The 17,883-nt window shown below is 38.9% G+C and overlaps 1 protein-coding gene across 1 annotated transcript in view; it reads left to right on the top strand.

The window, feature by feature from the left end:
• The window catches only part of CDYL2 (chromodomain Y like 2), a 67,000-nt gene that overhangs the window by 42,878 nt on the left and 6,239 nt on the right, over positions 1–17,883 (top strand). The window contains exons 3-6 of the mRNA XM_048316567.1: positions 4,674–4,891; positions 11,688–11,860; positions 16,415–16,625; positions 17,334–17,477. Coding sequence (XP_048172524.1) covers positions 4,674–4,891; positions 11,688–11,860; positions 16,415–16,625; positions 17,334–17,477 — 746 coding nt within the window. The remainder of the gene's footprint in view (positions 1–4,673; positions 4,892–11,687; positions 11,861–16,414; positions 16,626–17,333; positions 17,478–17,883) is intronic.

The following is a 17,883-nucleotide window of genomic DNA, read 5'->3' as shown; positions in this document are numbered from 1 at the left end:
GAAGTAATCAAATAATAGTTATTTTGTTTGTCTGTCCATGCCAGTTCTGTTCAAACAAATAACAGCTATTTGAAAACCAGCTTTTGATGACTCCTTGAATGAATTTCCACCAGTCTGTTTGGTTTTGTGTATAAATCCACTTGGGTACAAGTGTTTCTTCAACCTCTAGACAAAAATCCCACCAGGAAGCTCTTTACCCCAGAAGGATGAGTGTGCACCTACAGGTGTGTGCACAAAATGATCAGTGCACCCCACTGGAGGCCTGGGACCTTGTGGAAGTTGGGACAGATCTTTAATACCAAAAACTGTCTTCTACCTTCTATATGTCCTGCCATAAGGAGAGCAGAATCATCTTTACTGACAGTTATTTAAGGGTCTGCAAATTGGAAAATATTGAAAAACTCTGTGAAGAACATCCATTGATGCTCCCAGAAGCTAACAATACTGTTCTTTCTGATTATATTTGTTGTCTTCTGTTATTACATTTCTGTTTCTCTCCAGATACTGTAATTGAGAGTGATTGTTTTGTCAAGTTTCTTGACAGAATCAAAAAACATCCCCTTTTAATTTTCTCTTTCCTTTTTCTACATCGCTCTATTTCTGTACCATCTGCTGAAGAACTTCTGCCTGTCATGTATCACTAACCACTGTTTTTCTCCATTATGAAAATCTTTGTAGTCTCATGGTGTCCTTGATTTAAATACTCTCTGTGACTTAGTCACTGCTTCCTCTTGGTTTTTTAGCTTATTCTGTTTTATTTATTCTGAAAGAATACTGGCAGTAAAAGACAAGCAAACATGCTTGCTCTCTCAGTTTGGATAAAAACTCATTGCTTTTAGATATCTTACAGATGCTCCCTTAGTTGGAGAAGTCTGAAATTATTAGTAAATTATCAACAGAACACAGCTTTTAAGTATGTACAGTATTAACCACTACCCACAAGAAAGACAGAAAAGGGGCAGTTAAAGGCTATGGGGAAGACTGAGGAATGCCAAGCTGCTTTACCAGGGAGAGTGAGGGAGCATGGCTTATTTCACCTAGAAAACTTAAAGCCTCAGCTCCATCATCCTTTCCATTCAGCATAAATGCATACTGCTAATAAAAGCAGCAGTCCAGCTCTCCTTCCCATGACACCCTAATCGGTATTCCCATCCCTCCCTCTGCACCAGTTTTAGTACTCGAGGCTACAAGGTGAACCTGATCTGTTTGAAAATTAACCAGTTTTGCAGGGTGAGTTTTCAGCCAGAGCAGATCACCAGGCCAATTCATGGTGTGGCTGCTCATACCAGTACTGGGTTTGCTGTGGAGGGTGGTGGCAAAGGGACTGCACTATTAAACTGGTTCTGTTGGAACACTCAGAAAAGATGTATCTGGAAATAACAGTAGCTTGAGGTGTCCTCTACCAGTGGGCAGAAGCAGTGGAAGGAGATGTGGAGCTCCGAGTCCCCCAAAGCACTGAGGGTCAGTCCCATCTTTCCTCTCTTTCCTTTCCCGCTATTTGTCTGCCTCAGATTTTAGAATACAATTTTCTAATGAGTTTTCTGCAATGCTTGGTAGAATGGAGCCCCAGTCTCAGACCCTTTGGCACTGGTGGAGTAATGTAGAAGATGCAGGGGTGGGCAGCTAAAGTGAAGAGGAATAAAAGAGGCTTCAGTTAGGAGAGGGGATGGCTGAGGGGGGAGCATGATCAAAGTTTACAAAATCATCAAGGCCTCAGCTATACTAAATGCAGAACTGTTGCTCCTGAAATCCCTTGATAGCAGAACTAGGGACCACTCACTGAAACTGGTGGAATGTCAGATAAAAGCACAGATGAAAGAAAATTCTTCTCTGTGTAGTGGCTACCCAACTTCTCAAACTTATACCACAGGAAGCTGTGGAGACAGACAGTATCAACAGGCTCAGAAGGGGATTAGAGAAATCCATGAAAAGGTCCACAAGCAAACACCGAAGGAAACAGAAAGGATGAGCCCTCGCGTATTTCTATACAACACTTAGGGGTGATACTATGGGAAAGGCCTGCAGAAAGCAACCAAGCTCACATTTTCTCCTTAAATAGCATCCTTTACTGCCATTCTTGGAGAAGGATTACTGCATGCAGCAGTGGCCTGGGAATATCTTAGATCCCCTTAAAAAAAATTGAAGCTTCTTATAAATATAAATGTTAGTTTAGGTATTCCACAAGTTCTACTGCTGATTAAACACAAAGTAATAATTAAATTCCCAGTAAAGGAAAGAGTATTTTCTCCCATTCTGTTTTCTTTTTGTACTTAGACTAAGCATCAAACACTTACTTACTATTAAGACAGTAAACCACACTTAGATGTAGCTAAAGCTTCCTTAGTTAATTTGTGGCATCCTTAATTTGTTTCATGTGGAGTATAAATTGCTTTGAGTCTTTGAATGTCTCTTTTTGCCTGTCACAGTTATTTTTCACCTTGACATACTCAGGTGCTGCTCCCCTTGTGTGCATTGAGCAGGTGCTGACTATTGACCCTCATGCAGGGACAATCCCAGTGGCTCCAGTGGCTCCAGAGCAAACCTTCAGAAGCTCCACCACCTCCATGCAGCAGAATTGGCCTGGTTCCACATCAGTGTTGTCTTTGGAGTGTGCTGATCATTTTCTCCAGTTTATCGGATTAAACAAGATTACAGGGATGCACTGGAGACACGGAAACAACAAGCTATTCACTATATATTGTTCTGTTAATGATCCACTTTTGGAAATGGCACTTTTTCATTTATGTTTCTCTCATATTTAATTTAGATCTTTCCTCTGGTTAAATTTCTTTCAGCTGGCTTCTAGATACTTAAAATACTGTGATAAACTCTATAGATTTTAACATCATATATTCATTTACAAACTGAATACATAAAGAATAATAAAACAAACCAAAAAAATTACTGTGAGGCTTTTTGTTGAGCTGGATTATATGAGTGAATTAATCTTTACTATTCTCTATACCATCTGTATTTAAAATAGATGTGGCATAATCTTCCACTCTAGGTAGATAATCAGTACAGTTAGTCTGACACACCTTGCACTCAATGGGCATTTGTGCCTCTGATTTTATAAGTTCTTCACACTTTTTTGGGAGTTTGAAATCACCACAATTCAGTAGCTTATTGCTGGTTAAGCACTAAATAGATAAAAATGCAATATTTAATAGCCTGCCTCAGTCAAATAGTTAATTTGTTTCAGCACATTATTCCTAATGACACTGGTGTTCCATTAGTAATTTCACAAGTTGATTTCTGTTTGTAAGTATACATGTCAAAATAGACGCAGTAGCAAAATCTTAGGAAAAAGAAGAAACATGCCATAGGAAATTATTCATAACATTTAAATTTCAGGCACATGGTAACTTCTACCCTTGTAGACACTTTTTGTCAAGAAAACAAATTTCCAACTCTCCTGGTTTCAAATTACTTTTTTTAAAGTGATGATCTAATGGAATTTGCCGATGTTTGCATTGCACCAGGTAAATCCTCTGTTCAGTATAACCCAGGCAATGCTTTAGATGGTATCTCTTAATTCAACAACAAAAAAGAGTTTTCTGATTGACTGAACAGACTCCTGGGCAAAGGTGGATCCCTGTGTGTAGATGTGTGAGTACCCACATGCACACACCACATGAGACCCAGTCACACACTGCTGAGCGCTGGCTGTATTTTCACATCCCATCTCCTAACTGCAGTGCACATACAGGATTTCACACACTGTGAACAATTCCACAGGCCACTGCCAACTGTGAGGTGTCAGACAGATCAGTTACCTACGTAAGCATCGAGCTGAAACATAGCTAATCCAAAATGAGGGTAAGTGATTTTGGTTTAGAGTCATCTGTCATGAATTCACTGTTCAATTCTATTCCAACAGAGCATTTCTAATTGAATGGTGGGCACTTAAACTATAAAATTTAAATCTGTGTTCTAATATTCATGTCATCTGCCCTTTAAAAATTCCTGGCTATTTGAAACCAGGAGCTGGAACAGGTCAGCTTTGGCAGGAGTAAAGAACAGAACAAACAAAGGTGTTTTCATTCAGCTCTCTCTTGGCCTTTCTTAAAAATGGTGCATTGTGGGCTGGTGTCTATTTAAACACAAACCAGTGACTTTAATCTCTGTCCCTCAACAACCTGTCTCTGCTTTATTTTTAATGGCGATGGTGTGAAACATCTGTAATTAGAAAAGGATTATTGCATACAAATCTTGTAAAGCTCCTTCAACCCCCCTGCTCAGCACTGTTACCAATCATCCCCTATTGCCTATTACAGAAACACTGTAACCATCAGCAAAGGAATGGTTTGCAGTTCATACACAGTATAAGTCAGAATAAACTGTCTTTTAAAACTGACTTACTATTACTCTCACTTGTTTTTAAGGAGGAATTACATCTTTCTCATAGTTCTTCTCTTTCCCTACTGCTGGATACTCTCCAAAATGGCATCAGTTCCTTGGGTCTAGAGGTTGTCTGATCAGAGAACAAAAAGTTCTGCACGTTGGAGTACAGAATAAGAACAATGGCTTGAGGCCACATTTGACTAGCCAGACACATTTTTTATTTATCTCACTGTATTTTATTGTTGTTGTTGTTGAAACTAATAGAGAGTATCGCTCCACTTCTTTGATGGTATAGAGGTAATTATGCTTCGATTCTTTCCATCTGCAAGGTTCTTCTCTGGCCAATGGAAGCTTGAATCTACACAGCACTGTGAAAAGGAAACTTGATGGAGAGAAAGATTATGTCTTCGATAAGAGACTGAGATACAGTGTGCGACAAAACGAAAGTAACTGCCGCTTCAGGGACATTGTAGTCCGGAAAGAAGATGGTTTCACACATATTTTGCTGTCAAGTCAGACTTCAGAGAACAATGCACTGACCCCAGAGGTAAGTATTTAGCCCTAAAAGCCAAAGAAAGCCATCCTAATGTGTGGGTAATCTTGCAAACACTGCACTTGAATTCAATTTTATGTATTTTTTTTTCCTAATTTATGATTTTAGAAAATAAATCTAGAGTACAGACATATCTAACTTTTTTACACTTGGAATTCCTATCCAAAAGAATGCAATGGAAATTAAATTTTAATTCACATCTGACAAAAAAAAATTAACGAAAGAAATGGCAGATTCAGTATTTCCAGCATGGAGTTGTGTGAAGCAGCTTTTCACATGTTGAAGTTACTGATATTTACTATCCTTAGGAGAAATCTGGTCTTTCTGCTTTTATTAATTTAAATAGTGCTCCAGTTGTATACAGAGAATTTCAGTTTATATCCTGAGAAAGCCATTCTAAATTCTATCTTGATCTCTAATTACTTTTTCTCTGAATCACTGTATGAGTCCTTATTTTTGAAATCCTAATCAATTAGGGGCTCTATCCCTCAGCTGAATTGCATAAAATCATACCACATATAAAAGATATTAATGAATTCCCTTGTTCCAAACATAAAGGCATACATACATGGATCACTGGAAGGGTTGAGGAGCTTTTCCTTCCATTCCCTGTGGCTGCAATGCCTTCTTATACCATTCCCATGTTAGAAGAAAAGGGGTGTCCATAAGTGCTTGCATCAGGGTGGATGTCCTGGAGAGAAGAAAGCATGCCTGAGCCCCGTTCCACGTGGGCAGTAATGGCCTGATGGACAGGGCTGCCTCAGATCACAGAGGGAACACCAGGAGCTGCCTCCCAGCACCAGTCTGGCCTGTCTGAGCAGCCTGCAGGCAGAGTTCCTCCAAGGGCTCCCCTCACTGAGGAGATCTCGGCCTTTTCTGCCCCCAGACACTCCAGCACAGCTCCGTCCTACACAGCAACTTCAAGACTGTGTGAAATACCAGTTTGAGCACCACCTGAGGGAAGAGTAGATTGTAGCTTTGAGGAATCATTTTATTCAATAAGAAAATGAGTAACTTTGAAGTTAATTACTTACAACTGGCAGGTATGATGAATCCCCTTCCCAAATGCACACGTACACGTGGGCAGTAATACACTGAGCGATATTAAATGGCTAAAACTGATGGTACATAACATTTATCACTCCTGGTTTTTAAACTACCAAATATTTAGAAGGACTATCTTGGTAATTACCACAGAACACCAAACACTCACTTTTAACACTAATTCCTTAAAATGCATTAGATTGCATCAAATCCATCATTCCATCTCTGTCTTAATTACCACTAATTGACACTGCAGGTAATTTAAGTGAAGGAGCTCAAGGGCCTGAAAAAATGTAAAATCATGGACTTACTGTGTTCAGTCAGAACAGACATACATTTACATTTCTGGCTGTACTGTTCCACATCAGTAGTGTTCAGGTGCTCTAACCAGGGGATTAATTCAGGCTCTTTGGATCTGCCAAACCAATCAATTTCATCCTTTGAAAGTTTTCAATATGTCAGGAACCCACCTCTGTGGAAGAATAAGTGATAAGCATGTAATAGTCCTCTCCCTGCATCACCAGTGTAGACTATTTCTAGAACCTTTATTGAAGCTCACTTGAAAACCAGGAAATACATTTTAGAAAACCACTTTACTGACCAGGATGGTCAGGAATTAATCAGGTAATGAGTTCTCCTCATGGAGATTGTCTGTTTAAACCTCATCCAGGCCAAGAGCAATCACAGGCTCTTGCCCTTGGAAGACTCATGGCTGCAAATGTGAAACGGCTTCTTTGGCCTCAGTCCAGGCTGCTGCCCATGATCATTCACACCACAAAATCCAGCACCTCCAGGATTGGCAATTTCACATTCTTGCTGGCAATTACAGCAAAAACCCCAGGAACTGAAAGGAGGAATGTGTTGAATGACTTGTCCCTGCAGTTTGTCACCCCTAGCCATAGGTGAGACAAACTGATAAAGTGTTTTAGGGAGGTTTAGAACATTTTCAGTTTTGATGCCTTTTATTCCCAGTGAATAGAAACACACAATTCCTACAAAATGAAGAAAGTGTGTTTCATTTTGTGTAAAGAAATGCTAACTTCAAGCTTTATTAAACATTCAGTAAATTATGTTTGCCAAATAGCAAATGAGTCATTTATTCAGAGCAGGTCTACTTGAAGTGGTTAAATAGTGGCCTGGTTATACCCAGCCATCTACATTAAGAAAAGAAAAGGTGTGCACTGCAAACAATCATTTTAAACTTTTAAGCTTATACAAAATTCCTCTCACCCCTCAACAGCTCTGTTTCCCTTTGTGCTTTATCGGACTCTTCAGATGAAATTTATTAGCTGTGTTCAACCATTGGCCTCTGATATTTATGCCAATTTGATTAAAATGACAAAGAACTTATTTATGCCAAAAAAAATATGAAAGTCTAGAGAAGTCTACCTGACTCTTCATCCTGTGTTGTTGGTAACCCCATTTTTGCAGGTGATTTTAGCATGAAATGTGCCAATGCTCTTTCCAGCAGCCTTTGAACTTATTGAAGTTGGCTCAGTGCCTCTTCAGTAATTGAGTTTTTTCTACAAAAATGTTCAGGGCACTATAGAAATTCTTTCTTATTTTTTACAAGAGCTTATAAAACTTCCAAGACAGTGTCATGAAACAGTACAGCTTATACTTACTTCAGTATCTTAGGCTTGCTACTTTTAAAATTTGTTTTTTAAATATATTTGTGAAATATTTCACCATTATAAAATCCATTAAGGCATTTCTTCTTGTGGGACTTTTGCTGCTTCTGAAGCTCTTTCTCCAGTGATGCTGCTGCTGTTTTAACTCAGCACATCTCAAGGATCCAAATTCTGTTTCAAACTAAATGGACCCATCTGCTGTTTTTATTTAACACTACTAACAGAGCTAGGAGTTAATATTCCCCTGAATTAAAAGCAAAACATTCCCTAAAAAGCCAGAGTTTCCATCGAGGAGTGACAAAAGTACCTCAAGTACTTTCTCATACACAAGAATCAGGTTTCAAATTTCTGGCCATGTGAATTACAGGGTTTAAAGTTCTGCCAGGTGCATTTTGGAGCAGTGGTTTGCTTCACTTTTCCTAACTTAGAAATAATAAAAAAGAGGCAGGTACAAGTTTATTGTTCTCTCTGGTTCTGCTGTCATACAACAGTAAATTGTGGGTTTGGGCCAGTGCTTGTGCCTTCAGCTCTAGAGGTTCCCAAGTCCTTTAGGTGCTGGACAGAATGGACTTGGAATCTGTTTGCACATGCAGTAACACAGTTTATTTATGTAAAAAGGCACAAGTGGGGAAGAGGTTCTAAGAACAATGGAATGGCTTTAAAATTTGGATTTATGGTAATATTTACAGAATAATTACCTTTAAGAAGGTGAGCCCTCAGAGACTCAGAGAAGTTAAATTTTTTAACTAGTGCTTCTATTTGTGTGAATAAAACTTCTGTTCAGGATACTTTGTGTAATTATTTATGTATAAATTCCCAGCTCTTTGATTTTCCCAGAATGTAACAAGATGGAAAGCAAAGGGCACCAAATGCCTTTGGAAATTTCCTTCGTCCAGCAAAGGGCCCTAAAATAAGCTCTTAGAAGTTTAATGAAGTTTTTAACTGGTTCATGTTTATTTTGCAAAACAAGATGTCCTGTTCAAAAATGAACCAGATTATTTTCTTGAGAGGATTAAAAATATAAGCAACTTCTGAGAAGGTGATAATTTTATTATATATTTATGTTTCAATAAAACAGTAAGTGAAGCAGTAGGCCTGTTCTAAATTTACAGTCCAATCAACTATCATAACCTAAATAACTGGCCCATACTGTTCTGTAAATACTTCCTCAGAAATTTTCATCAAATGCATTCAAATAGAAATACTGTCCCCACAACTGAAAATTACCTAAAAGGCCATAAAAAAGCTAATTAATAAAAGCATGGACCTGGAGAATATTGCTAAGGAGCTCTGGAAATAGTAGTATTAGATCTGGTCCACTAGAGAAAATAAAATTTAATTGGACAAATGCCATAGTTATAGCAAAATGGGGAAAAGTTTAAGGACTATGGAAGAAAGAAAAAGAATATGGAACTGACAAAGGAATGTAACTAAAGACAGGCTGTATCTCTGTATTTGAGAACTGAATTCGTCACCACAGTAAATAGAAATTTGTCCTTAAAAACAGAGCAGTTCTGAACTAAAATTATAATTACTTTACAGTACTTCAATTTAAAACACACTTTGGCAACCCGGCAGACAAACCAGCTCTTTTATCATTATTTTCCTGTTTGTAGCTTCCCTGTTATCCTAGAAATAGCAGACAGAAGTACCCATCCCCACATAACCCATAACCCATGGGGAAAGCCGAGGCTCCCAGAAGCAGCAGTGAACAGCAGTTGCTGTAACCAGGCTGAGTGACAAGGGGAGCCGGGGAATTTTGCACTGCACCAGCAAAGGAACCATGGCATAGACCAAGGGAGTGAGAATCGACTTGGCTGTCATTGCTGGATTCCAATGAGCCTCCAAGCGCCTTTGGATGATAAAGTTAATGACAAACTTCGAGCTGCTTAGAAGAAAACATACATTTGGGAGTCTGAAAATGCTGATACATAATGGTTTCCTGGTTTCTTTTGATAGAAACAAGTGGAGCAGTTGAACTAAATTTCCCCTCCTGCTCAAAAATAGTAACCAAAGCCTTCCCACTTTCAACCATATCAGAAATTGACTCAGTAACAGACTTTCAATGTCATCCTCTCCAGAACACTGAAAAACAGTGATGGCAGAATATTTGGTTTTTTCCCATAATAAGTGTAACCTCTGCTCAAAAATTTGGATGGCTTTTAGATGGCTTTAGTCATCCAGATCAGTGAGGGGTGAGATAAAAAAGAGGCAAGTTTGTAACAGTAATGATGTGTATGAAGGAGAGCACTGCTAACAGCAAGGAGGTGGCACATAGGCAAATACCACTGGAGGAAGGGGAATAATAAACTTGCTGAATGGAGTATCATGGCATCATATTTAATGCAACATTCCTCACTGGATAGAAAATGTTTGACTGGTATTCCCTAATGTTATTTATACATTCACCCTAAGAAAGAGCAGATTCTGAGATCTTCTAAAGTGAATTAAGAGGACAACATTGCATTCACATGGAACTAGGAAAACCAAAATACATACCTTTTTTTATTTGACTATCTACCACATTCTAAAGTTTCTCTTTTAACATTGAACAGAGGTTTTAGGGGTTTATCCCCTTTGTTTCCCCATTATATGTGGAGTATTGCTGTGTTTCTTCCAGCTGAGGGCTGAGACAGCCTCTGAGACTCTCAGAATGAACAGTGCTCCTAAAATTGCTGATGACATTTTTGTACCTGCATAAGAATTTCAAATACACTTCCAAATTCTGCAGCTTTTAATTACTTCACTTCCACCCACTGTCACACACTCAGTATTACAGGCATTCTGAAGTGCTCTTGCAGAAGTGAAGCATCTAAAAGTTCACCACCTGCTCTCTCATGCCCAGTCCCAGCAGCCAGTAATAATCATCTTTACACAAACCCCTAGGGAAAGCAGCACAATCCACAGGATTTCTATTAAAAGGCTACCTAGGGTGGCATCAAGAAAACTTCAGTGTTTAGGGACATTTCTTAAACAAGGCACTTTAGAGATCTAAAGAAGTTTTGGAAACAGAAAGTAGTGAACAGAAATAATCACAGGCTAAAATTCTTGGGTTTCTCTCACATGGAAACTCTATTTAAATCCCCAGCCACATTTAGCTCTCTCTTACCTAAATTTACACCAGCAGCAAATCTTTTGGTGCAAAGGAGAAAAATTTGAGTCAGCAGGACCCTGTCTATAGGAAATACTTTGACATATGGGTATGATTAAGGATAGGGGGTGTCACACTAGATGGAATCATGGCCCCTGCAGTGAGGAGAAAATCGTTACAGAGAAAAGGGGGCTGAAATGAGTTACAGCTCACAAACCACACCCAATTGTGACCAAACAAGAAGTTACCCATCAGAAGTTTATGAAATAATATTTCCTTTTAAAAATCATTATAAAACAATTCTTTGCTCAGGTGAAAGGCCATTTTTGTACAATACCAGCAGCTCAGTTCTATACAGATTTTTATAAGGTTTGACTTACGGTGCAATTAATAGCTTGATCCATTTGTAAAACAGAGTCAAAATGTCTCTTTTTCAAGAGACTTTTTTGCTTTAACTTTTGTAAACTGTAAAAATGTCACTGACCACAGAAAAATGAATAATATATTTGTCATGTTGATGTATATGATGTCCTCTTGTCCTGCTTTGCTCTGGTTGAAGTCATATAAACCAAAGTAGTTAAAGAACTGAAAACTGATTTTGCTTACAAGCTATTGAGGTTAATAATAGGCTTTTGCTGTGATAAACATGTTCCCGATGATACAGTGGTGAACACTGAATGTACACAGTGAAAACAAAAAAGTGATATTTGGAATTATTAAATTGCAATCAAGTAGCATAAACTGGGTAGAATTTCCCATACAAAAAAGAACAGCCAAGTCCTAAAACGTCCTTGAGTTAATAAAGCATCAACAAAGCACTGCCAAATATAAAACATTTTGCAAACTCTCAGTGTTACCATTCTAATGATTCTAATATCATTCTATATTAAAATTATATATAATTGATGTAAGTATTAATAGTGCCCAAAATTTAAGTCTCTCAAAATCAATAAGGTTTGTAAAAATAGGGAAATGATATTGCCACGGCATGCTTGTCGAATTGTTTACTTTTCTTTATCCACAGATCATGAAGGAAGTTCGGAGAGCATTGTGCAATGCATCAGCTGATGACAGTAAACTCTTACTTCTCAGCGCAGTGGGAAGTGTATTCTGTAGTGGCCTAGATTACTCATATTTAATTGGCAGGTTATCCAATGACAGAAGAAAGGAAAGCACTAGGATTGCAGAAGCTATAAGGTGACCCAAGCTTACCTATGATCTCTAAATTATGAAATGCAGTGTGTGATTATGAAGATATTTTTCAGGTCCAAAAGTGTTGTATATTTAAATGTTGATTGCATTCTAATTATAGTCCTGCAAATTTGTTTAGTAAAAAGAAACTTGGACCTTTCCATATTAGATAAGAAAGCACATTTATTCCAGTGCTAATATCCACAGGGATTTCTTTTATTCCAATTCTCGGTATTTAATATTTCAAAGCATTCCTCAAATTCAAATACAGCTTCGTTGTTGTTTTTTCAAATTCAGTATTGCTTCATGTTCTAAAGTGGTTCCTGAAAGGCAGATCTTTTACTTGTTTTAATGTTCATCATTTTCATGAATTTCAGCCCAAGTGGGAATCCATGGCTTACTCATATTCTGTTGAAATAGCACTCTGCCTCTGTATTTCAGAGCCTTACTCGAAGGGTCTCCACTCTTCTTCTTAAATTTAAATTACTTAATATATATGTAAATGTAGTTTTATTTTTGTAACTAAAATGTGACTTTCCTTATATATATATCACATCACCTGAATAGAATTCCAGGGTTTATGCCATGCAGTCTGCAAATCAATCTGCACAACACATCACCAAATATTCCCTTATCCACAAGGTAGATTTTTCCAGTATAAATCAACATTATTCCACTAAAGCCAGTGGTATTTCACCAGTCTGTATCAGGAGAGGATTTGGTCCCTTTTTTTTGTCCCCCATTTCCTACAAATAATTATTATTCTTCTGAGAGCTTTAAAACTTTATGCAACAATTCTATGAAGGAATAGTAAAGATTTTTTTTTACAAGATATCTCTACTTTGGATTTATTCGTATAACATAAGATCAGGTTTAGTTATTACACAACATACATTAACCACCAATTATCTTGGTTACAACTACTGCAGATCAGTTTGGATTCTTGGTTTAAAACTTTTGAAATTCTCAAGGTAGCAATTATTTTGAAAGAATTTAAAAGATACTTCTTAAATGTAATAAGTTACAATCTGTTTATAAGATCCTAGCTGTGCTTGAATATCATGAGTGATATTTTTTAAAAGTGAAACCTTTTGAAGGACACATCCTCATTTTATTTTTTAAATGTGAGGGGGTTTTTAACGATGTGGAACCAAAAAAAAAGTGAGGGAAGAAAATCACTGTTCTTGTTTGAAAACACAGGCACACTCACAGTCCACTAAAGATACAAATTTAATATTATTCTTGTAAAAATTGTGCAGTTAGGTATTATTATATATGCTTACATTTATTTGCACACATCTAATATACAGGTATACTTACCAATTCAACATTTAAATTAATACAAGCCAGACTGTGATAGTCAGTTTTTCCACCCTTGGACTTACAGAACACTCTTGAAATACTGGTACAATGTACTGCTCCTTGTCAAGAATGTCGGCTTCAGGCCCACTGAAAATAGATTTTTATTGTACTTCTGGAAACAATACCCTATGTTTTCCATTTAGCACTCTCTGTGCTTTCTGTGAACAAAGGACTCAACTCATGGAAAATACACTGTAATAAGAGAAGAAAAAGTGTGCATTGCTTTTTCAGTGGTTTAGATGTCCTAAAACACATCCGCGGATCTCTGCCTCCACTGCTTTACATCAAGGTAGACGTGTATCAAAATGAAATGGAACTCTTGGTTACCATGTGTTTCCACTTGCCAAAGCGTGGCTCTCCTATACCAGTCACAAGTTACAGCTGGAGTTTCAATCCCCATCAAGTCTCCTCTCCCATGCAGGGTTTATTCATTGGTGGTGCTGTGTCCTCGGCCACTGCCAGCGGGGTTTGCAATAAACAGATGTGTGGCACTGCAGCTCCTCTGCAGGCACTGGTCACAGATCCATCACCGATCCATGACAGACCCACCAGCCTGAGCTGCCACCATCCACACTCCCTCCCAGAGCAGGGAAAAGGCAGACAGGCTGCACAGTGTGGCCTGCAGAGCCCTGAGATCAGCACACTCCCTGGAAGGCATTCCCAGCACCGAGCTCACACCATCATCTGGGCAGCGTTGTGGCACCCAAGCCTCACCACTCTGGGTGTGCTCAGAAGAAAACAGACAAGGACAAATTTACTTGTTCAGCTTCTTTACAGCCCTGGATGTACTTAAAAGCACTGACCAGCAGCAAGAGCCTGAAACGGTGCAGAGGTGTCTGAGCATCCCAGTGTGTGTTCGATGGTCAGCTTCCCAGATATCCTCTAGCCAAACCAGCAGCCTTCTGCAGACACATTTTCCTATCTTTAAGCATCTGGATCTACTGTGCAACAACAGCTGCAATCTGAAATCCTTTTCAAAGACTGCTTTGAATTGAAACAATTATCTTGTAGCCCAGAAACTCCATGTGTGAACTTAGTTTGGAGACCTGGAAACGTGCCAGGTTCAGGGTAGAGAGGTGACCCACTGAAACAACGCACCAAAGAGGAAACAAAGATAAATGTAGTGCTGGTCACTGCGGCTTCTGGAGACCAAAGGCAGGCATTTGCTCCCGTCATAATCTCCCAATATTGTAGCCTTCCACTCCATCCTATACGTAGCATGTTGCACACCCATCTGTTTTACCATCATCTGTGCTCCCCATTCTTCCCTCATGACAGAGGCTTGCTGTACCCTCTCAATGTTATCTTCCACTCTCTCCCCATCTCCAGGTCCTCCCTTCCTTGCTCACTCATATGAAGACTTCTTTCAACCTTTCCCCTCCATTAACGTGTTCTGCTTTGTTCTTCCTCCACATTATCTGTTTCCTCTCCACATCCCTAATTGCTTTTCCATATTCACTTCCAGTCCTGTTTATCACCATGATTCCTGCTTTTCTCCACAACACTGTTTTTATCTGCCTCCACATAGTCCTCAAATTTACTGCCACCATTTATCCTTAGTTTGCTTTCTTTTTACCTATCATTCATCACATCCCTGTTCCTAACTGTGGTCCTACCTGGAAGGCTTACGTAACTACTGAGGATCTCAAAATTCTGGAATTAGTGAGGTGCAATGATCCAGTCACAACTCAGTCATAAACTACCAAAGAAATAATGAGATAAGGGAACAGCATTGTTTCTGCAATGAAAATAAACCACAACTCTCCTTAACTCTGCTCTCCTCTAGACAGAAATAGGCTTGAACAGACAAAAACAATGTTCCTTATTTCACTCTCTTTGTCTTGACAGTGATCTCCTGGTTTATTACTGTGAACAGAGCTGCATCAATTCTCTATTCTCCCATGGTCAAAAATTAACTCCTTACTAGAGGACTTGAAAACCAGACTGTATTAATTGAAAATTTAATGCTGGGTCATCTCAGACTCTTTGGCCTCATTTAAAATACAGCCAGTGCCCCTGCACTTCTGCCCACCTGCCACATGGGCTCTCTAACCTGCAGGGCCCACCTGTGCTCAGGTACAAAGGCGTGGATCCTTTTGGCCTCAGTGGGAGAGCAGCAACTCATCAAAGGCCACATTTGACAAAATTTTCTTTCCTAAAATCTGTCAGCAAAGATGCACTCTGGATCTAATAAATACCCAGTGCAGGGACAGAATCTCCTCTTTTGCTTGGAATTTGATTTATCCATGTATTTTTTCTAAAGTAACTGAGCATCTCATTTTCCTCCATATACCTGCTGTGCACTGAGCTGCTGGAGCCCATAATTTGCCCACAATTACACTCTTGCTTTTTTTCTAATTGGAGTAAAGGCTGTTCCATTCAACAGATGTCTTTCCACAGTTGCTGGTAGGTAACTTATTTAAAAGATCTCCTCATTGCACAGAATTTAACATATTCCAGTTCGTTCATCCAGATAAATCTGATGGCATTTAACTTCCCTGTTATTTCTCATCACATTTACTGGGGTAGTCAGGCAAGGGCATCTGCTTTGTAATGGCTTTGCTGAAGATTTTTGCAATGAAGACCCAACAGATCACTTGCCCTGTTCAGACATTTCTCTCTGTGACTCCCCTTTGCACATCTTGTTCTTTCTGCTGGTGTGCCATAAACATTGACAATCTCCCAATCCTCTGATGGGACTGGCAGTAACCTTTGACACAGAATCTTAAGAGAACTTTTTGAAAAAAATAAATATTCAGTGATCCACCTATGAGTGTCCTGTCTTTCACACTGTAATATTTCATCAGTAGCCAAACTGGGTCCATCCCAGCCAACTATGGAGCAAACCAAGAAGTGTCATGTGTACAAACTCAGGAGCTACTGGTCCAGAAGTAAAACTAAACCCAATCAAACCTTTCTGCAAAAAGTACAACACTCAGTGCAATCCACTTAATCAGGTCATATACAACATACACAAAACTATACAATAGCCCAGGTACTCAGAAAGATTAAATAACTAAAAATAAGCAAACTTTTCCATGTGCAAACTAGGAAGTATCTTGCAGTTCTGACCTCATAAAACTGGGCATTTGTTGTGTTCTTCTGTGGTTCTAATTTGTTTTCAGATTAAGTACTTTAAACTTGGGTATTTATGTGTTACTTCTGTATTCAAGACCTTTCTTTTATTTTTTATTTTAGGGATTTTGTAAAAGCTTTTATTCAGTTTAAGAAGCCAATTGTGGTTGCTATCAACGGCCCTGCTCTGGGGTTAGGAGCTTCTATTTTACCACTCTGTGATATCGTTTGGGCAAGTGAGAAGGCTTGGTTTCAGACACCATATGCAACAATCCGACTCACTCCAGCTGGCTGCTCATCATACACATTCCCACAAATTCTGGGTGTTGCACTGGTAAGGTTTCCTACCTCAAACTGCTGAAGAACCTTTAATAAATTCCTGTTCTTCTTTCTCTCTTTAAAAAGTAAACAATTTTCTTAATTGTCTTTAATGGAAATCTGTGGAAAGTTCATCTAATCACTACCAACTTCTTATCACAAAATAACCTCAGAATTCAATGTACAACACCTGCTGTACACAAGAAAGATTGGACACAGGTTAAAAAAGCAAAGATTGTCAACATCATGGTAGAAAAGTGAAGAAATACATTAGCAGAATAACCTTGGAGAGTAGTTGTCTGCATTGTGTTAGGAGTGGGCAGAAATACAGCCAGATGCAGCTCTCTGCTCTTTAAAGATAATCCACAATGATTCCAGTAAGACTGTTTAGCTTTTACCAGTATAATAAATCAGAATTTGCCCCACAAATATTTCCTACTGGATTCCATGGCTCTCGACACAGTATCACTGACAGTTACTCCTGTAAGATCAGCAATAGAGATTCACCATGCATGCCAGCACATTTCTTTTAAATGAAACCCATGCTGTGCTCTGGCCACCTGCACAATCCTTAAATAGCTACTGAAACTCCTTTTAAAGTATTTTGCAGTATGGAAAGATACAGAAGAACATTTGTAATTTAATCATAAAAACAGCAGGCAAGTATGAGAAAAATTTTAAGGGAATTACAACCCAAGATTACCAGAATCTTTTGGTTCCACAGGCAAATGAAATGTTGTTCTGTGGGAGAAAGCTGACAGCACAGGAAGCCTGCAGCAGAGGACTGGTGTCACAAGTATTTTGGCCAACAACATTTAGCCAAGAAGTGATGCTACGAGTGAAAGAGATGGCATCCTGCAGTGCAGTGGTAAGAAATCAAACTCCTTCATTAAATGGCATTTCACAGAGGTAAGGTGCACTCCCAAGGCTCGTCACATGTGGGCCCTCAGTTTCCACAACCACACCTGTGAAAGAAGGCTGACATCAGGAAACCTGGATAGGGATCGGTGAGGTTGTGTGGTTCCTCATTTTTCAGGTGCAGGGTGGGTTATTTCCTTTTCCCATCTTTACATTTATTCAATGTGAGTGGCACCTCCTTGCCCCAGATTTTGAAAGGGGCTTTTAGGACAGGTTTCCTTTATGAAGGTGTAACAGTCTGGAACTATACAACTGTACTGGGAAACCTCTGTAGGGCCCGTAAGAAAACAGATTTGCCTTTCAGTTTGTCCTGGCCTACCATGTTTCAGCTGAGTCTGCCTTCTTTTCTGCACCTG

The sequence above is a fragment of the Corvus hawaiiensis genome, chromosome 12 (genome assembly GCF_020740725.1).
Source record: "Corvus hawaiiensis isolate bCorHaw1 chromosome 12, bCorHaw1.pri.cur, whole genome shotgun sequence".
NCBI classification, from domain to species: domain Eukaryota; kingdom Metazoa; phylum Chordata; class Aves; order Passeriformes; family Corvidae; genus Corvus; species Corvus hawaiiensis.
The sequence above is the reverse complement of the archived record's forward strand: the minus strand, read 5'-3'. Positions and strand labels throughout refer to the sequence as shown.